The sequence below is a fragment of the Citrus sinensis genome, chromosome 1, assembly GCF_022201045.2.
Source record: "Citrus sinensis cultivar Valencia sweet orange chromosome 1, DVS_A1.0, whole genome shotgun sequence".
NCBI classification, from domain to species: domain Eukaryota; kingdom Viridiplantae; phylum Streptophyta; class Magnoliopsida; order Sapindales; family Rutaceae; genus Citrus; species Citrus sinensis.
Window position 1 is genome coordinate 14,776,201 of NC_068556.1, and position 27,001 is coordinate 14,803,201.

Sequence of the window (27,001 nt, forward strand, 5' to 3'; positions counted from 1 at the left end):
AAAATAATAGTATTAATACCGTGATAAACATAATTTTTTTAAATTATAAATAAGATCAGTAAAAGGTAAAACAAGTAAATTAATATAGAAGTATAATTATTAAAATAATTAACATGGTTTCTATAGAATTTTAGTGAAAATAGCTTATTCATTTACTTTAATTAAACAAAGAAAAAAATCACTGATCGATTGAAAAAAAAGAGAGAAAAATTGTATTGAAAACAAGTATAACAAGTTTTACTTAACTTGTTTGATCATACATTTTATATTCATTTTAGGACATTTTTTTATTTTCTATAATAGTATTTGTTTACTTCACAAGTTAATTAAGCAAAATTATTTATCTTAATGTGGATCGAGCCAAAAAAAAAAATTAAAAATATATTCTTATATTATTAGATACATATATGATATATCAATAAAATTAGATATAATTTTGAGTCTTATGCATACTTGTTTTATCTTTTATTTACAAGTCTTTTGTTCTATTTCCAAAATTTAGGTTTTATTTAACACTTAATGTTGATTTACTAGTTTTATATTATATTTATAAGTTTTTATTTTGTTTATTAGTAATACATCAATTTATTAGTTTATATTATTCTACTTATTTTATGGTCTAGTTATAAATTTTATGTTTCATCTCCTAGATTTATTATTTCATAGTTAGTGTTAATTTACAAGTTTTATTCTAAATTTACAAGTCTTATTTATTAGTTACATAATTATGTTTAATTACTATGGTATTAATGTTATGATTTTAATTGAAAAGTATATTATTTATTAATCTAACAATCTAACGAAAAGCTATTGTAAACTATAAAAATATTGTTAAAAATTAAATGGAAATTGCCAATTTCTCTTACTGAAATCAATATATACTATACTGTTTTCATAATATCTAATAATAATTCTTTGACACCATAATTTTATTATATTATCTTATTTTTAAATATATTTTAAATTTATATTAATTATAAATTAAATAAAATATATAAATTGAAATTAAAATAAAATTTTTGAATATTATGAAAATAATAATGGTAAGTGATATTAAAAAAGATGACAGCGGTCAAACCGAGTTACATATAATAATTGCATTCACACACAGCACTATAATAACGTCCACGCAACACAAAACAAAAACAAAACACAAAAATCTCCAACGCAACACCTTCTGTCTTGTGTCTCAATCCCAAATCTCTCCTCCTCTCCTCACCTCTCACCCCCGCAAGCATCGGAGAAAGAAAGAAAATAAAATAAAATTAATACAGAAGGGAGAAGGAAAAGAAGAAAAACAAGGTACCCATAAGCAAATTAGATGGCAAATATGGAGAGAAAATAGGAGAGAGAAAGCGAGGAATGCTGGAATTGATTGGCTGTGAATAAAAAGAAAGAACAAAAGGCTGAGAAGTGAGCGAGAGAAAGAGAGAGAGAGAGAGAGTTATATGGGGGGAAGTAGTACACTCGTGGACGGTGTGCGTCGCTGGTTTCAACGCCATTCTTTTACTAATAATAGTAATAATAATAATAACAACAACAACAATAATTTTGATTCTAACAACAAGAAGAGCAACAATATCAATACTAGTAGCAGCAGCAGCAGCCATGAAGGCCAACATCTACAGCAGCTTACAATTGTTGAAGACTTTGATTTCTCTGGCTTAAAGCTCATCAGGGTACCCAAAAGAATCCAATTCCCTATTGCCCCTACACCTGCCACTATGGATCCTCACAAGAAGGTCTGTCTCTCTATTTCAGATCTGTTTTGTTTTATGTTTTTGTTGTTTTTTTTCCCCCCAATTTAGTCTTGTTTGCTTTTTAAGGCTCTTTGGCTAATAATCTTTGGGTTTGTTTAAAACTATTGAAGATGCCTTCAAGGGATCATTGATTTGCTTGGTTGCATAATAACCCCATTGCCCATATCCAATGATCATCATATTCTTTCTAATTTTTGTTGTGATTGATGATGGATACTGTGGTATTCAAATGTTCGTCTAGTGTAAAAAGAAAAAGAAAAGACAGTTCGTGGTTTTGGATCAAGAACATGTTTACTTTGTGGCAAATGCAGTTTAAAGTTTGGAAAAGAAAGCATCTAGACTTTCATTATGATTGTGACGCTCATTTAGGTTTGAGCAAAAGCAAGTGAAGAACCCACTTTTTGCTCTTTATTTAGCATTGTACAAAACCACTTTTAATTGATACTTGGGATGGGTTTATGAGCTTCCTGGGTAGCTATTTGAGTCTTGTGATATTTCAAACTCAAAATGAAGCTCGTGTTCTATTATGGTTTTTTGAGTTTTCTAAATCAATTTGCTGGATCTTCTGTTGCTTATAACTAGTTGAGCAATTTTGCTTTCAGTTGTGCTTGCATCTGTCATATTAAATCTTCAGATTTATAGTTCCATAGCCATGATAGACTAATAGAACTTCTACTATATCCTTATGTGATATGTACCATAATTGTTCGTTCTGAATTCTGTAATCACTGGTTGCTAAGTGTTATGCAGAGTGCACTAGAAACAGAATTTTTCACAGAGTATGGAGAGGCAAGCCGATACCAAATTCAAGAAGTCATCGGGAAAGGAAGTTATGGCGTTGTTGGTTCAGCAGTTGACACCCACACCGGAGAACGGGTTGCAATAAAGAAGATAAATGATGTTTTTGAGCATGTTTCTGATGCCACGCGGATTCTGAGAGAAATTAAACTCCTTAGGTTGCTTCGTCATCCTGATATTGTAGAAATCAAGCATATTATGCTTCCTCCTTCACGACGGGAATTTAAGGATATTTATGTTGTTTTCGAGTTGATGGAATCTGACCTTCATCAAGTAATCAAGGCAAATGATGATCTTACTCCTGAGCATTATCAGTTTTTCTTGTACCAGCTTCTTCGTGGTCTGAAATATATACATACAGGTTGGTGCAATGCAGTATGTTTTGGCATTTATGTTTCTTCACAATGACTGATTTCTTTGAGTTCCATGCAGCAAATGTGTTTCATCGAGATTTAAAGCCAAAAAATATCCTTGCCAATGCTGATTGCAAATTGAAGATATGTGATTTTGGGCTTGCTCGAGTTTCTTTTAATGATGCTCCATCTGCTATTTTCTGGACTGTACGGTGCTCTGTGACATAAATGCTGAACTTTAATCTAATTCTTAAATTTACGCAAATTGCTTAATTTTGTTATTTTGAGTCTCAAAATTCGTGCCTCGAAACTGCAATGTGCTTAATAAAATTTTTAAATTTTGCGAAGGACTATGTAGCAACTCGATGGTATCGTGCTCCTGAACTATGTGGATCTTTTTTCTCCAAAGTAAGCTCCTCTCTATCTTTGATTTCCTTTTATTTTGTTTTCCTATCCCATTTCAAGTTGCTGAGGTGGCCTCGGGCATGGAAAATAATTACATGATGTTACTTTTTGTTATAACTGCATCATCATTATGAATGTTTCCTTGCATTGGTTTCTGCTGTTGTGTCATTGTTTCTCTGTATTCCTTGCTTTTTCATTCTCGATCTCTGCATCTTATTGATTCTTCCCTGTTTTGAAAAGTGAGATATTTTCTATACAACTTGCTCTTGGAGTTGCATAAGTTGACCAGAGAGAAACGTATGTTTACCCTTTCCAAACGTCTTCCATAACTTTTCTTGAGTGGTAATCTGCTAAATGTGGTGCCAAAAATTTTGCATTTGCATGTTGCTCCAGTAAAAATTGTGATTTTTATGGATGCACCTTGCACCTAACCTAACCTGTTTGTCATTGGCTGTAGCTTATACTTAAACTCTAATCTTATGTGCTTTTCGATGCTATCAAACTCACATTTTCAGTGTTTCTTTGGAATCAATTATTTCTAATTTCTTGCTACAAAGATCCTGTTTTAGAATTGTTAGGGTTATTAAATGTTAGGATTAGTAAATAATGAAGGGTTTTATTTTGATAAATTATGTATCTTTTATACAAGGGCTAATTAGTCGTTCTAGATAAATCACCTTCATTGATCTGTTTCCTTTTCTTCTCTGCCTTATTCAATCACATATGGACAATATTCTTAGAAATGTTTTTGATAGAGATGGCCAATGGGCCGGACAGTAGGGATGGCAAAAATCCCCATAGAGACGGATACCCTCGGAGATTTTCCCCATTCGGGGAGGGTATGGGGATAATTTCATACCCAATTTCTTATTCGGGGAAGGGACGGAGAAATATTTTTACCCAATTTCTTATTCGGGGAGGGGACGGAGATGAGGTGGAATCTCCATCCCCTACCCATTTCCCCATTTTAATTTTTAATTTAATTTAATTTTTTAAAATTACTAGTAAATAAATAATAAATTTTGAATTATAAAATTATAAGTATTGGTAAAAATAAAAAATATCAAAATATTTATATTATTAAACTTTTAGGCCTAATTAACTAATTAAAGTCCTAAATTTTTATTTAGGACATTAAAAAGACCGGACAGATTCTATTAGCCCAAAACTTTTGTTTTAATTTTAATATTCATTAAATATTTTAAATTTAAATCTATTTTTTATTTATGTTAAATCTATTTTTTATTTATTTTTAGATGTTATAATTGCCCACAGCAAATCACAATTTTAATATCTAATCTAATGTAATATTTACTCTTGATTTGCTTCGACTTAACTATTGTGCTGTAAAGGGAATAATCCACATTTTTAAAGTGCCAACGCCACCATTGAAAAGTTAATTTTGAATCTAAATTTGATTTTATTTGTAACAATTTTGTATTAGTCTATTAATTTGTTCATGATAGTTTGTATCCCTTGCATGCTGTGTTACTTACTAATTTAATGTATGTGACTTTTGTAATGGATATTAATGTAAGATATATTTCGAACTTTACTTTTATTTGAAATTTTTATTTTAATATGATTAACTCAAAATCGAAAACAAAAAAAATGTATTAGTTATTCGGAGATCAGGGACCATCGGGGATCCCTTGTTATTATTCGGGGAGGGGATGGGGATTCTCTTAAATAATTTTGACGGGAATGGGGAGGGGATGGGGACATACGCAAAATATCGGGGATGGGTACGAGGAGATTGGTCCCCTCCCCTCCCCTCCCCATTGCCATCCCTACCAGACAACATATGGCACTACACGGGCACAGCACGTGTCCGTATAGTATGGCACGCCACGAGAACGTTTTGTTAGGGCACGCGGCACAGCACGGCACGACACACTCGGGGGCTGGGCTAGGCTGAGAATCTTAGGCACATGGGCCTTAAAAACACAACACGGTTAGAGATAGACTAAAACACGGCACGTAAAAGGCGCACGTTTCACTTTTTTAATGAATGTAAACTTAAAATTTTATGATTTTACAAATAACTTGAAATTGAATCTTTTAATATATTTTCTTAGCGTAAGTTCTTAAAATTCATTTAACTCTTGGTTTTGGGAAAAAAAATACTCTAATTATTTTATGTGTATAATTTATTAAGTGAATAGATGATATCATGATTTTAATCAATAACATTATAAATATTGTGATTTTATGAAATATATGTATTAGTGTTATTATAGATTGTAATCTATGATTGTATGTAAGTTCAAGTTAACAATCAAGTTTACCCTTAAGAAAATTTATTATTATTATTTTTATTGTTGTTATTGTTAGGTATTAAAAAAGAATTCTAATACCTTAATGTCGAACTTAATAGTTAGTATGACATTCTCTTACTATTATTAGTTTATTATTATTGATTATGAACTTGAGTTTTGAAATTTTGATTTCATTGAATTTGATTAAAGACACATGGATCCAAAAAAAGTAAATGGGCTTGAAAAAAATACACCAACAGCTTGACATGTCCTCTTAAAAAAATTTTAAGAAAATGCCTGTGTTGCTTTTTTCTTGGGCAAGGCCCACGGCACGGCACGAAGCACATGGTGTGCACGAGCCTGAGCCCGAGCCCGCATGGGCCTTCCTTTGGTGCCCGTTGGCCATCTCTAGATTTTGATAATTCTTTATTTTTTAAATGAATGACGTATTACTACCTGTCAATGCTAAGTACATTTTATTCTCATCTTGTACAGAAAAGAAGTTTCCTCATTTCAGCCATATTTCTATCAACTTTCAAGATCTATAGTTTATTTTCTGTAACCTTGCTACCTTGGCAATTGAGACTCTGTAGTGCAGGGTTGGAATTGATGTTGTCATAGATTCATAATTGATGTCCTACCTGATTGTTGTCAAAAAGGCTTCATTGTATCGAGGCGTATTAGTTTTTTCTCTTAGTTTTGAACTTAACAAAGTCTTAAAGTTAGTTCAGTTGAAGCAAAATTTAAAATGGTATACCACCAACAGAAGTTTATTAGTTGTATAGGAATTCTCCTTACTTTGATGTGCACTGAATTTGACAAGATGCTTTAATAGTTTTGGGCCTAACTACCGGTGGAACTTATCAACCGATCTAGTCTGTGCCCTTGTTATTTTTCTTTGAAGAGCCGTTAAATATTTACAATTTCGCTTCATACAGTGATTGTTGATCCAGAAGATAAAAGTTTTTTTCTAAAGGATTGTGGAGTGTTTCTTGTTCCTGACCGTTGTTCTTGCTTTCTCTTGGTATTGGCATGTGGACAAATTTAATGGTGTTGCTACTGTGTTGTTCTATACTGAGATATTTGTTTTTATCTTGAACAGTTTGCATTATGAACTAATTAGTCTATTGTTTGTAGTATTTTGAAGATTGTATCAGGAGTTTCTGAGATTTATTTTTCTCTTACTTTTATTTTCAGTACACTCCAGCCATTGACATATGGAGCATAGGATGCATATTTGCAGAAATGCTTACAGGAAAACCACTTTTTCCGGGAAAAAATGTGGTGCACCAATTGGATCTCATGACTGATTTACTTGGCACTCCTTCTACTGAATCCATTTCAAGGGTTCGTTATCTACCCTAGCTTCTGCATTTCTTTATTGTATTACTTTTTGAGGTTGCTGTAAATTTTCTGCTATATGCTTTCTCTGTTGATGACCCAGCATTCAACTTTGACCATAAATTGTCCTGCTCTTTTTTCAATCTTCTTTTTAACCTTATATTAGTGCAAGTTACAAATAGTTAATTTCTTATGACATCGGCAGATTCGAAATGAAAAGGCTAGGAGGTATCTTGGTAGCATGCGGAAAAAACAACCAGTTCCGTTCTCTCACAAGTTCCCTAATGCAGATCCGTTAGCTCTACACCTATTGGAACGCCTTCTTGCATTTGATCCGAAAGATCGTCCAACAGCTGAAGAGGTATGTAAACTTTAGGATAAAGAAATAGTTTTGTTTGATCGGTAATGAAAATTTTACTTGGATAGTTTCAAAAACTAAATGGCAGAACACGCCAGTTACATGCGTTCTATACAAGAGAGACCTTCCAAATAAATTCTGAAAGAATAGCGTGAAATGAATAGATCTTAAGATATTTGTTGAAAATTAAGGAATTAACTTTTATATCTCTAAATTCCTGTGGTATATGAAGCAGTGGCACCTTAACTTCTTGAATTATATGATTATTTCTGTCCAACCTTTGACACCAATGAAGTATAGGAAGCAATCATTCCATCTACATGGCTGATGCACCTCTGAAGTCTCCAGTATGTAGTGTTTGACATTTTAGAGCACCATATGAGGTACTCCAAATTGCATAAAAATGCCGCCAACTAGTGAACATTTGACTCTCTTCATTAAATTTGCTGCTGTGTGAATTCTGTAGCACACAGCATCCTCTGCTTAAAGCCAACTTTGATGGAGCACTAGTACATCAAAATTTTTCCCGGGGAGATTAATACCTGTCTTCATCAGATAAAATGATCCAACAAATCCTTTTGTTTTTTATTCTTTTAAAAAAAAGTTTTTGTTTCTTCTGGGAATCATTCTCCAACCACTCGCATCTTTTCTAGATCTTCAATTTGCAGTTCGTTAAGTTCACTGAATGACACATGCAATAGCTCCAAGGTTCTAGTGCAGTCAGCTGCAATTTCAATCCTACAGCCAGATGCTGTGTCAAGCTATTCTAGATAATCCTGGATATGAAACTTTTACAGCTTCCTTCCTATGCCAATGCCAAGTATTTTTAAAATGACCACTTGTTCTTCTCTCAATTGTACACGCAATTAAAAATAAGAGAAGAGAGATATGCCGAATAATTGTATGAACACCATAATGCTTGCTGATGTCCCTGATATTCATGCCTGCAGGCACTAGCTGATCCTTACTTTCACGGGTTGGCAAATGTGGATCGTGAACCATCCACTCAACCCATTTCGAAACTCGAGTTTGAGTTTGAGAGGAGGAAACTGGCGAAAGATGATGTTAGAGAGATGATATATCGAGAGGTATGATCTCGAATGATTATTTTCTATTTGAAATATTGTTAGAATTATGATGATGATGGTTTTGTTTTGATTCTGATTTTTTTTTTTTTTTTGAGTGAACAGATATTAGAGTATCATCCTCAGATGCTGCAGGAGTATCTTCGTGGTGGAGAACAGACTAGCTTCATGTATCCAAGGTTAGGCAATCTGAAATCTTTAATTGCTTTTATTCTGTCAACGTAGAATAAAAGATATTTTCTACTCAGTATCTTACATCAATTGCATCTCATTGCAATCATGTACCCTGGAGCATTTCTGGTCCTAGAGCCGTCTACTAAACTTTCCTGATACTTTAAAAGTGGAGATTGCTTAACACTTAAGAAAATTTCCCCTTCCCCTAATTTGACTTGATTAACATTGTCCTTCACTGCCTTTGCAATTTGTTTCGTGTTGATTATGTTCGTGTTGATTATGACAGTGGTCTTTCATTAGCCATTCCTCGCTATTGATTTTAACTACTGCTGCATTATTTTATTTGTCTTCAAATTTTTTGCACTGTGTTTAAATCTTGAATACTTAAATTTTGCACGTCCTTAAAACTTGAATTCCATTGTCATTATTGTCACAAATGTTCGTATATAGTACATAATTTGTAGTACAGATGTGTTATACCTTTGTTTCTGTACAGTGGAGTGGATCGTTTCAAGAGACAATTTGCACATCTCGAGGAGCATTATGGCAAAGGTGAAAGGAGCACCCCACTCCAAAGGCAGCATGCTTCGTTGCCTAGGTATGTGTGCTTCTCCTAGTTTATTGCTGTTTTTAAGCCACAACAAGGAGAGCTGCTTCAGCAATCATCCATAATCTGCCTCTTCTGTGTATGAACATCTATCCATAAGTAGGCACATGTGTGCATTTATTTGTTTGTTTTTTTCTTCTTCAAATACCCATATGTTGAAAGTTTTGATTCAATTTGTTATGAGCCATATGATTCCTGGATTTTGGATGGCATGACAAGTCAGTCAAAAAGTTTGGCCAGTCATGTTTTTATTACTATTCTTTCCCCAGTTTTTATATTTAACTATGCAAGACCTGTGTCCTTTGTGTTATCTTTGTTTAGAGAGCGGGTTCCTGCTCCCAAGGATGAGAATGCTGGGCAAAACAATGATTATGGAAGAACTGCTGATTCTGTTGCTGCAACTCTTCAGAGTCCTCCAACTGAAAATGCAAACACAGAGGAACAAAATGGAATCAACAGGCCAAATTGCAGTGCTCGTAGCCTATTGAAGAGTGCTAGCATTAGTGCTTCTAAGTGTGTTGGTGTGAAAGACAGAACAGATAGAGAGGTAACTGCTGTCATTTTACACTATTGTGTCCATGCTGATATATTCCTTTGAATTTATGTAGAGTGAACTAAAGATTAGATGGATAGAATAGTATGCTGTAGCTGTTGGTGTTTACCTTTGCTTTTTTAATCCTCCCAAGGCTTGATGTCGCATGACAAGAAGATGAGGGTAATTTTCTGGACTAAAATGGCTAATGGAAATTAAATGAAATGGTCATTTTTGCGTGACTTTTCAACTTCTGTTAGTCAGAAACTGAAAATAGAAAAATTTGGGGTTTGTAGCAATATCATATTGCTTAGAAGTTTCCTCTTATTCTGTTTTGGGATTATTACTGGACACAAGAATTGGGATGATTGGAGCTTTCTTATAAGCAATGCTACAATTATCTAGCCTTGGCTTTAGCGTGTTTTTATGGTTATTTCTGAACTCTTGGTCTTTGATGTCAAAAGATACTAGAGACAAAATGGATTCAAATGTATATACTTGGGACACAACTTAACTTATGCATAAAGCATAACTTTCTGAAATTGTAATATTGATACAACAAACTTTGTGTGTGTGCGTGCACGTGCATATGTTTTTTCCCCAATTATTTGTGCTAATGAGGCAGTATGATTTAATATTTTGTTTGTGTCATGCTTGCTGTTGCCACAGCCTGGGGAAGCAATTGCCGAGGTCAACGACGAGGCGGTTGATGGGTTATCTCAAAAGGTTGCAGCCCTTCATGCCTAATTTGGCACTGTTCTGATCTTGTTTCTGAAAGAATCAGATGGCCTCCACCATGCCCATATTTAACCTATTATGAGGATATGGGGTGCTTGTAGAGACCTGCATAAAAGATCTTTACTTATTTTAGGTAGAAACTAACTGTAGGACTCCATTGTTATAGTTACCCTATATTGTGTTACTACTGAGGAAATGCCCTCTTGTTAAATAATCTTAACGATACAATAGGGAGAAAAGTTTTGGTTTGAAGAAATGAGATTGTGTGTGTGCGCAAACGCATGCGTTGTCGTTTTCATTTTTTTAATATATAAATTTCTATTGTGATAGCTTTATCAGAAACATGACATCATTTATGGAAAAGGAAAGTTTTTATGTTAATCGTTTGCATAGAAAATAATTGTCTGTAGGTTGTTGTCATTCACTGATTAAATCTGTAGCTGCCTCTTCTGTTAAATGTTGCAGACATCAAATCTATTTTTTCTTGGTAAATTTCTGTTGTTTGCAGAGCTGAAATCCTTCTCTTATGTTAATTGGTGCATACATCATGCTCGCTAATGCTATTATATGCTTCAGGGTAAATGAAAACCTTAATCCTTATAGCTTAGGGGAGTTGAAAGCTTGCACAATACGACAAACCCTTGTCTCTTTAGTTAGGGATTTGGCTAAGCTCAAAAAATTATGTTCTTTCACTTCTTTACATTGTAGAGATTGGAAAAAAAAAAAAAAGATTTGAGCTCTATTTGTCTTATGAGATAACTTAGCCATTAAGCAATCTATTTTTTAACCTGAGAGGGCTAACCCATAGGCCAAGTAATTTAGGCAAGTGGTGCGAGAGTTTGCAGGTAGTAAAAGCTTCTGCAATTACCTTACTAGATCAGGTTACATCGCCTATGAGATTATACGGCCTCCTCAGGTTACTGGTTCTTCAATAACCAATATCATATCATATAAGACATTCACTTATGAGCTACGACCTCCTATACATGCTTAGCCAAATGTTCAATGTTGATTTTGAGTCTCACTTGGATATATTGAAGCATTTGAAACCCCAACCTATAAATGGTTATTCCAGATGATGACTTACGTCTACTAAATCATACATATCCTTAGGCAATATAAGGCCATAGACTAAGTATTGGGCTTTATACATAAACAATCAGTAAGATAAAGGAGGCAAGGTTGGTAACGGGACGGGTTAGGATTTGCTGATTCTAATGCTATCATGAGTAGTAAATAGAAACAAAAATGTGATTCGATTATGTCCCGATCAGAATCCCAAATTTGGTAATGGTACCTGCAAATTCGCTCAAATCCATCTGCCAAATTCCTTCCGCTGTAGGTAATTTTGTGAATTGTGGGCAGGTTTGGTATGATAAATTAAAATCCACACTGGAATATATGCGAGTATCCATCAACCAACCTTTTTCAATTTTTTTTAAAAGTTTAATAATTTTGATAATTATTATATACAAATTAATTTCATTATATAATTATAGACTATTATATACTTATTAAAATTTAAATTATACTTATAAATTATTATATACTTCTTATAACTATTATATAATTATGAATTATTATATACTTATTATAATTTTGTTCTTCGGAGTAGTGTTTAGAAAGTGTTAGTGTTAGAAAATATTAATATTAAATCATTATTGTACCAATCGTGTTGGATGGGTGCCAATGGTAGTGAATGAAATGAAGTTCTTTAACTCTTGGAGATTGTGTTGAATGAGAATATGAGATGATAATTGTTGCCGGTGCAGTAGTGATACTTTTGTGTAATTGTGTTGTTACTTTTGATTTGGTGGTTTTTTTTTCATTTTTTAATTGAAAGAACTTTTGCGGTTTAATGGACTTGTATATCTTACGCTTAAATTCGAGATTTGGTGTTGGGTTGATAATTGCCGTTGGACTTGTGTTTTTCTTTTTTCTTTTTTTTTTGGGGATTGATGTTGAAGTTTTAATTGTTTATCTACATTGATTCAATTTGGAATTAAATATTTTATGTGAAATTTTAGGTTATTGTTATAAATTTACATATTGAGTTATATAATTTAAACTTTTAGATTTTATTAAAAATAAATTTTAACATTTGTGATTTTAAATATAGGAATGTGCAACAAAACCTATCAAATATCATTGAGGATTTGGTAATTGTCAAAACCCATAGTGGACTGATTTTTTTAGAAAAATCAAAACTCACAGCAGATTGCGAGTGGGTTTGGTAATTTAAATTTTGTGCAAATACAAGTTTGGTAATGGCAAACCCATAGTTGATGGTGCTCATTGCCATCTTTATTCCAAATCTCGATTGAGATGCTTAATTTTTCTGGACAACATCAGTTTTTTCTCACACCTTGAAAATTTTATCACAGAACGACATGTCATACAAATATAACCGACATGTCATATGACTGTGATGTACATGTCGTCTATCTTATTTATTAAAATGAATTGTCATATATATATGACTAACAAATGAGATATATTTAATTCGTTAAACGACTTGTCATACACTTCTAAAAACTCAAATTTTAAGACATTTGGCATCCCGACCACGATTTGCAAATGTTTCAAATCCTGATCAAATAATATATTGAGATAAAACTGATGTTGTTGGACAGCCAGGATCTCAAATCCTAATCAAATGTTTGAATCCCTTGTTGGATGGCCAAGATCTCAAATCCTAATCAAATGTTCGAATCCCTTGTTGGACGGCCAAGATCTCAAATCCTAATCAAATGTTCTAATCCCTTGTTGGACGGCCAAGATCTCAAATCCTGATCAGGTTTCGGGGAATTATGCCAACCTAAAACAATGCTACATAACAGGAATAATATTTTTTTCTCCTCATTTAAAGTGTTACTAAACTTCTTTTCCTTAATGAATAGATATACTAACATACACTGTTTATGGTAAAAATTGATATACAAAAGATAATCAATCAATGCATATATGATTTTAAAATATTTTTTTTATTTAACTGATTTTATCAATACTTTTTTTTTTAAAATTTGGGCAAAATTTTAGATTGTAGCTCAATAGTGGGCTAAGTGTCGCGGGATGAGTATGTTGCATAGGAAGTCGTACGGCTCTTAAACAACTTCTAGTACAAAAATTGCTAGGCAAGTATAATGAACTTCTCAAACTAGCCAAATAAGATGATAGCGGATATGCTAGAGAGAAGAAAGAGCAATGTGGCCAAAGATAATTTTATTACTCATAAAAGAGAATACATGAGAGCTTACAAGGATGCTTGAGTTGCTTGGTGTTGTGTACGGTGTGGCGTTGAGCAAAATAGAGGGTGTCTTCCCCTATTTATAAAGGAAGCTTGCCTAGGTCTAGATGGTTTTATACAAGTGGTGCAAGTTGCCTAAACATCTCCTAGGTTTTAGAGAGGTCTAGGTATGCACAAGTGTGGAAATCTTTAGACATATGCAAGTTGTAGGGAATTTTAGAAATTGGGCTAAGCTAGTTGAATTTGGGTTGTCCGCTTGCTAAGCACACAATAGCGTGCTAATTGTATGAGACGGCCCACTGCCAAGAGCACCCTATTGGTAAGCGCATTCCACTATTAGGCGGATTTTTGTTGAGCGAACCCATGCGTGCCAATTTAGCCTCCGTTTGCGAGAAATTTGACCAGCCCGCGATATTAGGCCATATTTAGTATTATAGCTTAGATAATTATATCTTAAAAGTTATAATTTTAAAGTGTATAAAAACACTTATTGCTATAGTTTGGAAGATAAGTTAGTTTTATCTCATATTAAAAAAAAAAAACCTACTATATTTTATACTATTTTTGTCAAAAATATTATTTAAAAATCATATTTATCCTAAACTATTAATCTTTACTTCACAATTATAAATTTTCTTCAACACTCGATGCCAACCAGCCCCTTGCCCTAATATCTCAGAGAGGGGTTCTCTTTGCTGCAATTACTACTGGTATAGTGGTATGGATAAAAAAAAAGATGATATATGTGTGGAAATTTTAAACCATTTGGTTCTTTATGATATTGTATCTAATATGAGGGACTGCAGTGTTATAAATCCTATCTAAAATCTAAGAGCTCGTATCCGCAAATCAAAAATCTACGTAAGCGGGAAACCAGAACACCAAAATCAAAATAGAGAGCACTTCAGATTCGATTGGGGAAAAAGAAGTCACCACAATCTCAAAAATAAAAATTTTCAAAACCCTAAACGAAGTCGCCAAAAGATGAGAGGCAAAATCCGACGTCGTCCAACAGAATCGGCGCTTCAACCCACGCCTGACCTCTACGGCGGCAATCGGTTCGGCGGTTCACGGGACTCCGATGCCAGCTTCGCCAGTAGCCGACCTTCTTCAATCGGCATGGGTCGCGCCTCGGCCGCCGATCTTTACACCGACCGGTCCCACCAGAGCTCCGCGATTCGCGCCATCAACGCCCATCTCTCATCGCACTCTTTCCACATTGCTTTCCCGCTCAAACAAGTACCCTCCGTTAAAGACATAACAGATGTTATCAAGTTCCTCATTTCTCAGCTTGATTATCCTTCGACCACTAAATTCGAAGAGGATCTGTTCGTCGTCTTGAAATCCCTAAGCTGCCCTTTCAAGATCAACAAATCAACGCTCCGTTCCCCAAATTCGCCTCACAACTGGCCGGCTTACCTCGCTTTGATTCACTGGTTGGTTCAAATCGCGTCTTATAACTACCATTTGACGACAAATTCGAAAGCTTTTGTGGAGAATAACAGTATGTATATGTATGCTTCCGACAGTTATTTGAATTATATCGAGGGAAAGGATGGGGATGTTGACAACATTGATAAAGGTTTTATAGAAAAACTAGAGAAAGAAAAAGAGAATGTGAGCGAATATGTGGAAGAATTAAAGAAGAAGGTGAGTGAAATGGAGGGGGCGATGACAGGCCCTACTGAAAGAGAGAAATTAGAGAAAGAAAAGTGTGTTTTGGAGGAGGACTTGAACAAGTTCAATGCGATAATTGGAGAGTTAAACATGCGGAAAGAGAAGATGGAGAAGCTCGTGGAGGAAAAAGAGAGGGAAATTGGAAAGAAAGTGGAGGAGCATAAAAGGATTTGCGAGGAGAATGAGGAGTTCAAGAAGAGAGTGAAGCTGCAGACTATCAATGCGCGTGATGTGGAGAGGATGAGAAGGGAGTTACAGGCGGTGGAGAGAGATATTGCGGATGCTGAGAATGCAAGGAATGAGTGGGAGAGTAAAACTTGGGATCTTGATTCTAAATTGGGACGTAAGTTTAAGGAGCTCGAGGCACTTTCCATGGAATGCAATCAAGCCATGAAGAGGTTTTGTATCTTTAACCTCTGTATTTTTTATGTGTTATAAACTTGTCTATACTAAACTAATTGCCATAGTTTTATTTATTTATTTATTCAATATCACTAGCTTTAGTGTCCAGTCAGTTCAGAAATTAATATCAGCTGAATAGGATGGCTGACAAAGTCATGGTTGGTATTGGCATTTTCTGTTAAAACACTCTATTCTGTGTGATTTCTTTGGTCGGGTTATAATTTTTTTTATCTTTGTCAGAAACTGCCCAGAGTATTGTTATGGTTAACCTTAATTACTTTCATTTAAATGTCATAATAAGGACGTTTATGAATAATGCAGATAAATTCACCAACTTCCTTGGATGCCTAGGACTATTTAGTGCAGTTTGTGGCTTTGTTATTGTTGAATTACCTTTTTACAAAGCCAGACTGGAGACGAATATTAATGTCACACCATTGACCAATTGCAATTTTATTTATCCTATTGTTTGAGGAATGAATTAGTTATATTAATTTCAGGTGTGATGACCATTAATTGTCCTTAGAAAACCTTAAATTATAATGTTTGGATACCCTTGGTTAAGATTTTAAAATTTTGGCTGTTACATGCAATTTCAAGGAATCAGTGGAATTAATGTGTTGACTTAACATCTTTGATGTAATTACTGAATGTTGATTTTTCTCATGTGTTGTTAGTTTGAAAACAATAAATGCAAATTGTCATTTTGGATAACGACGAGTTGATTTTTTTTTTTTTTGGGGGGGGGTGGGGTGTTAGACCTTTTGTGCAGGCTAGTTTACTTAGCTTCTTGGCATGTTCTCAATACCTTCTGCACCTTTCATTTCAAACTTCTACTTCTCTATTTTCCCTAGTTTATTTGAAGACAAGCTAATATTCATGATCTATCAGAGCTGTAAGATTCCACTTTATTTTGCTATGGTGTTGGTTCTTTTTATATGTTTCATAAGTACCTGAATTTTGTGTATTAATATGCTTCTTAGCACACTATCTCTGATGCAACTGCTTTTCTTTTCGGTACTAGGTTGAAACTTGCTACTGAGATCCAGTATTCATTGAACAGTAACGGGTCTACACCTTCTGAGGTAATGGGTGTTGACTACAAATCCACACTTAAGCCTGCCCTTGAATCCTTTGCTGATGACGTAAAGAGAAGCTCTGTGGAAAAATTAGAAGAGTTGATTTCCCTTCAGCAACAGTCATCAGAAATGGCTGCCAAGATTGAAGGAAAAAGAAAACGTATTGATGCACTTCAATTTCATATAAATGAAGTAAGTGCAAAAAAATTTCTCTTCTTACAACCAAGCTAATGCATATATATATCATGCTTTACAGCATTTAATTTTCAATAGTCTTGCATTTATATGCTACATTCTGAGGCTTGTGAGGCTGTGTGCTCGCTTTTCATCTTTCTTTTCTGTAAAACCTTGGTACAGATATATGAATCAATGAGAATATGGGATTAGAATAAATATAATCCCTACTTGATGTGATAATGACAGACACATTCAGGCATTAAAGAAAATGAAAAGATTTGGGTTTTGAAATAAATCCATTCCAAAATAAAGTAGGTTGTCAAAAGAAGTTTCATGTTGCAGAATTAAAACTGTTGAGAATATTTTATGAGTATTGATACTTTTTTATTCTTCTTATAGGATAAGCACACTAGGTAGACTGTTGATAGTTAGAACTTGGAAGCATTCTGCCATTATTTTTATAAGTTGATGGCTCTTTTTCCTTAGCACAATGCATGTTTATCGCTTCCCTTGGTGATCTTACTTAATGAGTCAGGTGTGGTGACTAGTTAATGTCTTAGTTTTTTCTTGGAGGTATTTACATAGCACTGTGGTAGCCACATACCTGCATTGGAGTTTTAAACTTTGTCTTTATGTACCTAGAATTGGGAGTTAGATTAGGATGGTGTAGGGTGCTTCGAAGTTTGGATTAAGACTGGGATGGTACTTAACATCTACACAGATTGAGGAGGTATTAGGATTGCACTGATTCAGAACTGATAATGGGCAAAGTTGAAAAAAAAAAGGATAACAAAGCTTTGTGGGGTGGATTTTGTTATTTAAAACATTCCTGGTTTCCTTTTCAACAAGTGTGTGAAATTTATCCATCAACACTTACATTGGGTGGTGGAACATAGAAATGTTACCTTAGCACTGCCATGGAAAGGCTTGAAAGTGAAAATATGATGCTCATTACCTTGGTTACTCTAAGGAAGTCCAGAAATAAACTAAAATTCATGATCAAACATGTCCCCTGGTCTTTACATGAGAGTCCTCACCGTGTTTCTCCCATTCAATCTTTTTCTGTCTATTTGTAATTCGTTGTTTGGCTTAGACTTTTGATAGTGTTACTCTTTGACATTAATGAATATGCCTACTTAAGGTATCTATCTTTAACTTTGCCTATTATGTAACTTTATGTGCAGTATCTATCTTGACTTTTTTTCTTAGTCATGTCATAGCAGTGTTGATAGGGTCAAGTTGATGTTAAGTCATGCCTAGATAAGGTTTTTAGCTTGCATGAGAAGTGTGATTTTGTTTTGAATGTGTAAATTAGTTTTGTCTATGTAATTGAAAACATGCCAATATCCTCTGTCATGCACTCGATGTCTTTTTGAATGATTTAATGGAAAACTAGCTTTTTCTTTCTTTTTTCTTTTTAAGAAATTATTTTTAGCAAAACTGTGATCTCCTCTGTGCTCATGATTTTGAAGCTATGGGGCAATTTATTTGTCCAATGAGACATACAGGCTTTCTTTGCAAGGTGGCCTACTTTCCAGATAGGAAAATGATTACAACAATTTAACCTACTTTTAAATAAGGAAATGGGAGAAGACAAATTAGTATAAGTAGCCTATGAATTTAAATGGAACTTGGATGATAATTGACTACGGAAATTTTTCTCTTAGGGTTTTCTAGTGTTGTTTTTGTCATCAAGTTTTTTGTTTCACACTTTTCTCATAGTTGAACACAAATTCTGAAAAACAGGAAAGGGTGCTCCTCATATCATTTTGAGCAACAGTATTCCCTTCGGTTACTAGCGTTACTTAATGGGCTATGCCTGTTTTCCTTTAATTTCCCACTTACACACCCACAATGATTGTGTGGAGAAACATATGACAAGGCAGCTGCCTTGCATAGGTTGTTGGAATGGCCTAGAAATGTGTAGCAAAGGTGTTATTAAGGAAATTATATTGCTTAGGCTTGAGGATCTAAAGAAATATTCTGGTTTTGAAAAGAATTGGATTAGGACAAAACTAGGAGAAGAGATTGCTGAAAATTCAGCAAGAGTGTTCTTAGAAATCAGCAAGGAGGTGTTTTGTTTATTGCTTTGAATTTGATTTGAGGACATTTTTATCCAGCTATGGAATGTTGTTTTATTAGGAATGTAGTATGAGCTTTCTGTGATCCTTCATCATTGTCTTCCAACAGATGGAGACTCAGTTGAACTTGCTGAGTAAGGAGACACAAGAGATCACTAAAAGATGTGCAGAAGAAGCTAAAAAGATGGAGGAAGACATTCAAACAGAAGCTCATAACTTGGATATGGTGGAAAGAGAAGCAGTGGAGGTTCTAAAGGTGTGACTTCATCAGTTATTTGTTTTAATTGCTGAAGTCTTCTTTTACAAGAAATATTGATTACATGCCCCTAGATGGTTATGAAAGTAAATTCTGTGTTTGAAAGGGCCAAATATCCTCTAATCTCAAGTCATTTTCCCCGTCATTATTATCTGAATGTTCATCTTCATTGAATGGGAACCTCTAATATGCATTCTAATGAACCTCTAATATGTTTCTGTGAAGGCCTCTGAATCGAAGTTGCAGGAAGCCATCAGACAATGTGAAGAAGAAATTCAGATACGTGCTTTAGATCTATTTGCATTGGTTGATTCAGTCTCAAAGTACAAAGAACGCATGGAGTCCAAAATTTCAAAGATGAATAAAGGCATCTCAGAAACTGCTTTAACAGTATCAGAAGCCTACAAGAATTCCTTGCCTGCACAATTTAGCATTGCATTTGGCGAATGCACCAAGCACACTTCAACATAACGTTCACATATGAGTTTCTTGACCAAGTTGCCATCCCCGGATCTTGTGGTGAGAATTAAAGTGCCTTTCCAGAATGTCAAGTTTTGCAAGTTCTGCATTTTGATGTGTTTGACTGCACTTATTGCTTCTTGAACTGTCATCAGGAAGTGATGTAAATATTTATAAATGTACTGGGAATTTGATAATTATATTTATGTATTAAAAACTTAATGCTTGTCTAAATCAACGCTTAAGGAACAAGTCTCAAGGCTTAGGTGAATCTTGGATAGAATGAATAGAAGTTATGTAAAAGCAATTCAAATTAGTTCAGACGAAGAATCTTTTAAGTAACGAAAAGGAGCAATTTAATTTACCATTTTCTTCCTTTTATTTTGTTAATAAACCAATTCATGGTCCAAATAAAAAACTTTTAAGGGTATGTTTTGGTACCCGGCACCGAAAGAGTATGACCGTTAAAAAAAACACAACCCAAGTTTGTTTAGTAAAATTAAGACGGTCTGCTTTGTACAAAGTGACCATTTCATCCAAAAAATCCGGATTATTGGGATTTGCGCGGATCTTCACATTTCTTTTATTTTTTATTAATTAAATTACTTTTAGTAATATTTAATTTATGAAAAATTAACCTGTTTGTTTTTTTTTTTAAATACACAAATATTTTTTTTTTAGCGCATCATTTGAAGTTTGTTTTTTGTTGCATTCCTCTACTTCCGTATGATATTTGTTAATAGATTTAACGAAATGTTAATGAAATGATATTTTTACCCTTCAGAATTATAATTTAACCTAAAATAAATGAAAATTAGAGATAAATTGGCTGAATTTAAGTTTTTTTAAAGGTGGATGCTAAAAATTGGAGGAAAATAGAGTTTGTTGCTTGCTAAATTTAAAAAATTTGTATTTATTTTTTTGGAGGAAAATAGTGTTTGTTGCTTGTTAGATTTAAAAAATTTGTATTTATTTTTTCGCTTTCAATTAAGTTAAACAACATCAGTTTTTTTTTTTCAAATCGCATTAAATGACATCGTTTTACTCTTTTTTAAAAAATTAGTATAATATAGTATAATTTTAGATATTCAAATGAAATGTTTATTTTACTCCTTTAACGTCAACAATTTTTTAACAACGATTAGACAAAAGTGAATGACTACAATAAAAGGTAAATTTCAAGTGGCGCATTGAAAAAAATGTATTTTTAATAAAGATAAAGCAAAAATATGGACGGTGAATAATTTTTCTTAATTTATTTTTAATTTTTGATAAATGATTAAAAAACTAATAAATAGAAGCCACCACCGGCGGCCATTCGTCGCCCACCGCCGTCGATGACCATGGTCACAGCAGTTTTTTCAAATCAAATTTGACATCGTTAGATTCCTCAATGCCAACACTCTGCATTCGTACAAGAATCACCGGCGAAGGAGATTCCGATAACCAACAAAAGGTTGACAACAACTGGCTTCCATAACTCGCGTTAACGGCAGCAAGTTGAGAAGCACCGCCGCCACCACCATCAACACTAGTGGACAGCAATTAAGCTGATGGTGGTGGTGTCTCCCATATCACTACCGTTAAATGCCGGCGAATAATTGAAGCTGGCGGTTCTTTGTACTTTGTAGGATTGTGTAGATCAAATACCGACAATTGTAACGGTACTAAAGACTAAGTGGTTGCCTGGTGTGGCCAGCATTTGTTTTAATAATAATTTATTTATTATAAAATAATAATATATAATTTTTAAATATATAATATAATTTATATTACACTAAACATAATTTTATGTTAAATTTAACACAATCGAATATAGTTAGTCTAATACTCTAATGCAGTGCTGTGTCGTAAATACACCCTAAATGGGTTTAGGTTGGGTGATAAAAGACCCTTGTCCTATGAGAGGAATGAGTTCCGAGTCTCTGTAGAAAATTCATTGCTACATTCAACACACCCAAGTTATGTTATATGGCAAAAATTTACTAAATTTGTCTTTAGAATCCCCGATTTGTAAAGTAAATAATTACTTCAGTTATAATTATGTAGAAATGGGGTGGAATTACGGTTTCAACAGTTCGAACACTTTCAAATAGTTAAAAAATTAATAAAATCTAATTATCTGATAGTACTTAAATTATAAGATATGATATCTTTAGGATATTGTAGTAGAAATGATACATTTAACTTTATTTTAACAAAATAAAAATCAAATTTACTAATATGTTTGGTGTGGTCACATTCAGAACTAAACCTGCATTGACAAAAAAAAAAAAAATGAATTAGGATATAGCTGAAAGTGAAAAACATTAAAGGGGAGAACAAATACAGCAGATTGCGATCCTTTGTTGCCTTCGTTCCCTGAGAGGACAAGACTTGTCCCTATCCTACTGGTGTTTCGGTGCACTAACATTCACCGTCTGATACGTGCACCATGAAGCAAAATAAACTAATCAAGACCGTAGATCTACATTCTTTCTAGATGAAAGCATCCTCGTACAAGTGGGAACCGTCATATAATATTCTTTCTTTTCAAGAGTAAGAGCCAAGAGTGTGGGACCATCAACACTAAAGGAGAAGCTGAAGGAAACCCAAAATGACAAAAGGTTTGATCTTTTTGCCTTTCTCTTCTTCTTCTTCTTCCTCATTTTATTGTTAATAGTGAAGCTACATCTCACTCAGCAACTTCCTAGCTTATCTAATGAACAGTCCATTATTAGTTTCAAATGCAAAACGTTATACTTATGTTTTCAATATTTTATTGTTCACAACCCAAATGAAAAAAAAAAAGAGTAAAAAAAGGAATAAATAACAATTTTCTTTTTTTTTATAGTTGTTTAGGGAATGAAATAGGGTGATCAAGATAAAGGTGTTTGCTCATATATTATCATGCTCTCCTCCAGAGTAAAAGCGAGCAAATGGTTGAGCAGATCACCTCGACCAGGATATTATTGGTCACCTCGACCAGAATAATATGTGGTGACCTCGAGCACATCACCTCGACCAGGATATTATTGGTCACCTCGACCAGGATAATATGTGGTGACCTCGACCAGAATAATATGTGGTGACCTCGACCAAGAAATTACCAGAAAACACGATTCAGTCAAAACATTTTCTCCGAAATATTAGGGACCATATTCTTAGTGGATGAAAACCGCTATAGTTTTCTATAAAAACCCTAGAAAAGGAAAGGAAAGGAAAGGGGGCTTGGCGGTCTCTCTCTCTCTCTCTAAGCAACTGAACCCATTTGACATTTTTCTCTCTCTACCACAGAGAAATTTCTCTCTCGCCTGTGATTTCTTTAAGATTGATTATTTCAAATTCTTTTTCTTTAAATTTACTTAAAAGCTTTTTGTTTAAGGCAATCATAATTAAGCCACATGAATTGTGGTATGGGTTTTTCCAAATAAGACCCGAATCGCTGACTTGAGCGTCGGAGGGTTCTCGCCGGAAAAACTTCCGGCACCTCCTGACTGTTGGTTGTGTCCACAGGCTCACAGGTTATCTGCTTATGGATCGTCTGCTCATGGGTTATCTGCTCATGGATCGTCTGCTCACGGGTTATCTGCTCATATGTTTGTCTGCTCATGAGTTCTCTGCTTATGGATCGTCTGCTCATGAATTGTCTGCTCATGGGTTGTCTGCTCACAGAACATCTGCTCATTGAAAATCTACTCATGGTGCTAACTAATCATCAGCTTCTCACCAAACAAATTTAATGATGATGTAGGGATCTGAGATCTGACCAACTCATCCGGATTTCTGCATCAACAATAGTTTCTAGAGCAAGAAGCCCACCATTTGGGCAATTGTTTGGAGTGCCAAGACAGAGAGAACATTTTAACTTTAAGAAAAAAGAAATGTTTGTCTTGATAGGAAAATGATTTTTTTAATATATATAAATTTTGTATTATTAAAGAAGCTTTTAACAAATGGTGGGTGGAACACTTTTTGTTTGTGGCCGGTTAATAGAACGTAGTGACTTTCTTCTTTAGTTTGATCTGTTTATTTTTCTTTTTATTTTTGTTGTTACACTTTATCTCTTTGCAAATTGCAATGCCCATTTGTGATAACTTCTAACTAGAAATATTTTGATCGATGATGTATAACATTTGCAACAAGGCATAAATTCAATTTTATAATTGGTGTTTTCTTTTTTTTAAAAAAAAATTATTAAAACTTTGGGCCTTCAAATCATTAATAATTGTGAAAAAAAAATGAGCATAATAATAACAGAGTCTACTGAATCTGGATGCTAAGGCATGTGAACAAATCCTGTTGTCGTGTTCTTTTGACATTGAATTGATTCACGGTTCATTCCACTAATATAATTGTTTTGTGAAAATGTAATTTATTAGTGATAGTTTAGGCATCGAATTTTCTGTGACATGTATTAGTTTCTGTTATGGCATTAGTTACTTTTTGGTCTTTAACTGTATGATTGCTTGTTGGGAAACTAACTTTATCAATCAACTTTGCTTTAGGCTTACCAGAAAAACATTTGTGCAAGAACCGATTGCAAGAGTATACCCAGAAAGCTGGCTTACCATTACCAACTTATAGGAGTAAAAACGAAGGATTCCCTCATGCTCCAAAATTTTGGGCACAAGTTGAGGTTAATGGAAAAACATATGCATCTACAGGAAGATTTACTCATGTGAAAGAGGCTGAGCAGGGTGCAGCTAGAACTGCTCTGGAGCACATAACTCAAATTGTGAAGAATGCTGGAATCCCTACCATTCAGGTGGTCTCTGATGCACTTTTAGGCTTGTTTATTTACTTTTGACTAACCAAGTTGAGTCATATTAAGAGGTTCTTTTTTTTTTCTTTCTTTTTTTTTTTTAATATATACCACTTGCTATTGTATTATTGTCAAATACCAGTTGGTTTGACTCGTAAGGTTTCTTGGTGTAAGAGGTTTTAGGTGGGCTTGAACCTTGCTCACATCAATGTCACAGAAGGGTTTGGTTTACTCTTATATCAAAGTTTATTTTTTATTTTAACTTATCCTAGTATATAAGTAAGTCACAGTGCTTCCCTGCCAATTATTAACTTCTTCCTTTGACTCATTGACTTTGATTGTTGTGTTGCTTCTTTTATTTTCAAAAGCTCTGATAGTCTCACATTGAAATTTGTTAGTAGTGCTTGTCAGTTGTCACTTCTATAAGCATGAATGCTATTTGTTAAGGTTATTTTGATAATGTGGGAAACAAGAGGAATAGTTAGTTATGTTGGAAAGAATGTCGTGATAAGTGATAACTGGGCTGTACAAACTTCTGCTTAAATGTAGACAAGCACACTCCTTGATGTTTAAATTTTGACCTGCTTTTATGTTCTAAATTATTGAATGCAGATGTAATCACAATTGTTTCTGCAGTTTGTGATACTGGAGAACGGATTAATTCTAAGTTTTAGGTGCTTGAAATTGATTAATATCACCTGATTACTTTTTCTCTATCACTAAGCCACAATACTAGAGATGTCAAAACCTTACATAAAAGTTGGTGCTCACTTTTATCTAAACCTGATTGCTTGTTCCCTGTCACTCAAAATGGTTGTGCTCTGATACAAACAGGGGTGAACACCATTTGCTGTCGCTACTTTAATTTTTTATCTCATTTTATTTATTTAAAACGAAATTCCTGTTATCTTATAATTCTATCACATCTCCCACATGTTTATTATTGACCAGGAAAGTCTGCTGTATGCCTACTGTAAGATTGCATCTTACCTGTTCTTTATTTTAATTCTTACCTGTTCTTTATTTTAATTTTTAGTTTTTTTCTCCTTATGCTTATAAATTATGCTCAATCGAATGATTATTCTACCCAGGAATTCAGGGCTAACTGCTAGATTTAACTTTGTGTTTTCTAGGATCCAAACTACTGCAAGTCAATCCTGAACGAATATTGTGCCAAGATAAACTTGAAGAAACCTGAATATACTACCACTTTTGGCAACGAAAAACATCCAGTTTTTATCTCTTCTATGGTTTTCAATGGTGAAACTTACAAAGGTGAGGTAGCTGGAAGCAAGAAAATGGCAGAACAGCTAGCTGCACGTGCTGCCATTCAGTCACTTTTAGGTACGTTGTGGGGCTTTAATATCTAACAAGATCTTGAGTTTAAACGCATGATTTGAAGAAACATGCTCTCTCACTTCTAATTGCTTTTACAGAATCTGGTTCAGAAGTCATTCGTCAAATAATCAGTTCCAAGTTTAATATTCATAAGCCGGCATTGGGGTTTAAAGACTTGGGGACTGATAGAAGCAATTTACAAATTGTTGTAAAGTCAGGTAATACTGTTGTGTTTTTATATGATCAGAGACATTAATTAAGTTAAACTTGCTCTTGAAACTGACCACCCATCAACATCCATATGTCCCTACAGAGGCTTCCAAGAAGAAAGTGGCTGCTTTTGTAAGTTTCCTAACTCTCTTAAAAAATTAGAATACAGACCAGTATTGCTTTTAACAAGTGCTAAAATAAAATCATACATAAGCTGATGATGCTGTAGCACAAAACCTTTGTAATGTGTATAAAGATGTCTTCATATATGTCCTATTTGACAATCTAATATCTAGTATTCTTATCTCCCATGTAGCCTTCGACTTCTGAGATGAAATCTGCAGGTCCACATGCTAATTCAAGCGGGGAGAATAAGCGAAAACGTTTGATTGAAGACTCTTCACAGCAGAAAAAGCGAGTTCATAAGCAGTGAGTTTTTCTTCTGCTGTTGAAGTTCACTGAAAAACAAATTGATTTTCATTTGATATTGTTATGGGATATAAATTGATAAGTAATTATTCTCATTTTGTGGATGAGAATTTGCATTCACTGAAGCTTGAATATCTAGTAACATTTGATTTTCTGTTCCTGCTACAAGCGAGCCTTGTATTGATATTCTTGATAGCACAGTGGCCCCAAGGGAAAACTATGTTTGAGCTGTTTATAGTAAATTTCCAATGACTAATAGAAACTACCAAGAGTAGCAATCGAATAACATTTTGCATAAGAGATCCCGCAATTAAGATGAGACAATATTTTCACGCTCTGTTTATTTCAGTATCACGAAGTTTCTGTAGGTAAATATATCGCATCTATTAATAGAAGAATTTTATTATATTTGTTAGGATCCCACGTGGATTAGGTATGAGACTAGTAAGCAGTTATTAATCCTAGGACACCCTTCTCTTAAAATTTGGTTTTC

General features: G+C 34.0%; 3 protein-coding genes across 3 annotated transcripts; all 3 read left to right on the forward strand.

Annotated features, from left to right (window-relative positions):
• Positions 1-1,130: 1,130 nt before the first annotated feature.
• On the forward strand, positions 1,131-10,738 carry LOC102615466 (mitogen-activated protein kinase 9). Its single transcript, XM_006490689.4, has 11 exons — positions 1,131-1,742; positions 2,511-2,919; positions 2,991-3,118; positions 3,260-3,319; positions 6,772-6,921; positions 7,121-7,276; positions 8,224-8,361; positions 8,464-8,537; positions 9,029-9,130; positions 9,461-9,686; positions 10,341-10,738. Exons 1-11 carry the CDS (start codon positions 1,449-1,451, stop codon positions 10,416-10,418), a joined length of 1,815 nt encoding a protein of 604 aa, XP_006490752.1. The 5' UTR covers positions 1,131-1,448; the 3' UTR covers positions 10,419-10,738.
• Positions 10,739-14,502: 3,764 nt separating this feature from the next.
• On the forward strand, positions 14,503-20,021 carry LOC102615190 (kinetochore protein NDC80 homolog). The gene is made up of 4 exons (XM_006490688.4): positions 14,503-15,731; positions 16,760-17,006; positions 19,182-19,328; positions 19,554-20,021. Exons 1-4 carry the CDS (start codon positions 14,641-14,643, stop codon positions 19,797-19,799), a joined length of 1,731 nt encoding a protein of 576 aa, XP_006490751.1. The 5' UTR covers positions 14,503-14,640; the 3' UTR covers positions 19,800-20,021.
• A 3,701-nt stretch (positions 20,022-23,722) lies between these two features.
• LOC107178661 (double-stranded RNA-binding protein 4-like) lies at positions 23,723-26,512 on the forward strand. The gene is made up of 6 exons (XM_015534114.1): positions 23,723-23,765; positions 24,275-24,534; positions 25,665-25,875; positions 25,968-26,087; positions 26,183-26,211; positions 26,396-26,512. Exons 1-6 carry the CDS (start codon positions 23,723-23,725, stop codon positions 26,510-26,512), a joined length of 780 nt encoding a protein of 259 aa, XP_015389600.1.
• The last annotated feature ends 489 nt before the right edge of the window (positions 26,513-27,001 follow it).

Coding starts and splice junctions, on each gene's coding strand:
- LOC102615190 (XM_006490688.4), top strand. CDS start 14,641: ATGAGAGGCAAAATCCGACGTCGTCCAACAGAATCGGCGCTTCAACCC. Junction 15,732..16,759: donor TGCAATCAAGCCATGAAGAG/GTTTTGTATCTT, acceptor TTTCGGTACTAG/GTTGAAACTTGCTACTGAGA. Junction 17,007..19,181: donor TTCAATTTCATATAAATGAA/GTAAGTGCAAAA, acceptor GTCTTCCAACAG/ATGGAGACTCAGTTGAACTT.
- LOC107178661 (XM_015534114.1), top strand. CDS start 23,723: ATGGTGGGTGGAACACTTTTTGTTTGTGGCCGGTTAATAGAAC. Junction 23,766..24,274: donor TTGTGGCCGGTTAATAGAAC/GTAGTGACTTTC, acceptor ACTTTGCTTTAG/GCTTACCAGAAAAACATTTG. Junction 26,088..26,182: donor ACAAATTGTTGTAAAGTCAG/GTAATACTGTTG, acceptor ATGTCCCTACAG/AGGCTTCCAAGAAGAAAGTG.
- LOC102615466 (XM_006490689.4), top strand. CDS start 1,449: ATGGGGGGAAGTAGTACACTCGTGGACGGTGTGCGTCGCTGGTTTCAA. Junction 6,922..7,120: donor CTACTGAATCCATTTCAAGG/GTTCGTTATCTA, acceptor TGACATCGGCAG/ATTCGAAATGAAAAGGCTAG. Junction 9,687..10,340: donor AAGACAGAACAGATAGAGAG/GTAACTGCTGTC, acceptor CTGTTGCCACAG/CCTGGGGAAGCAATTGCCGA.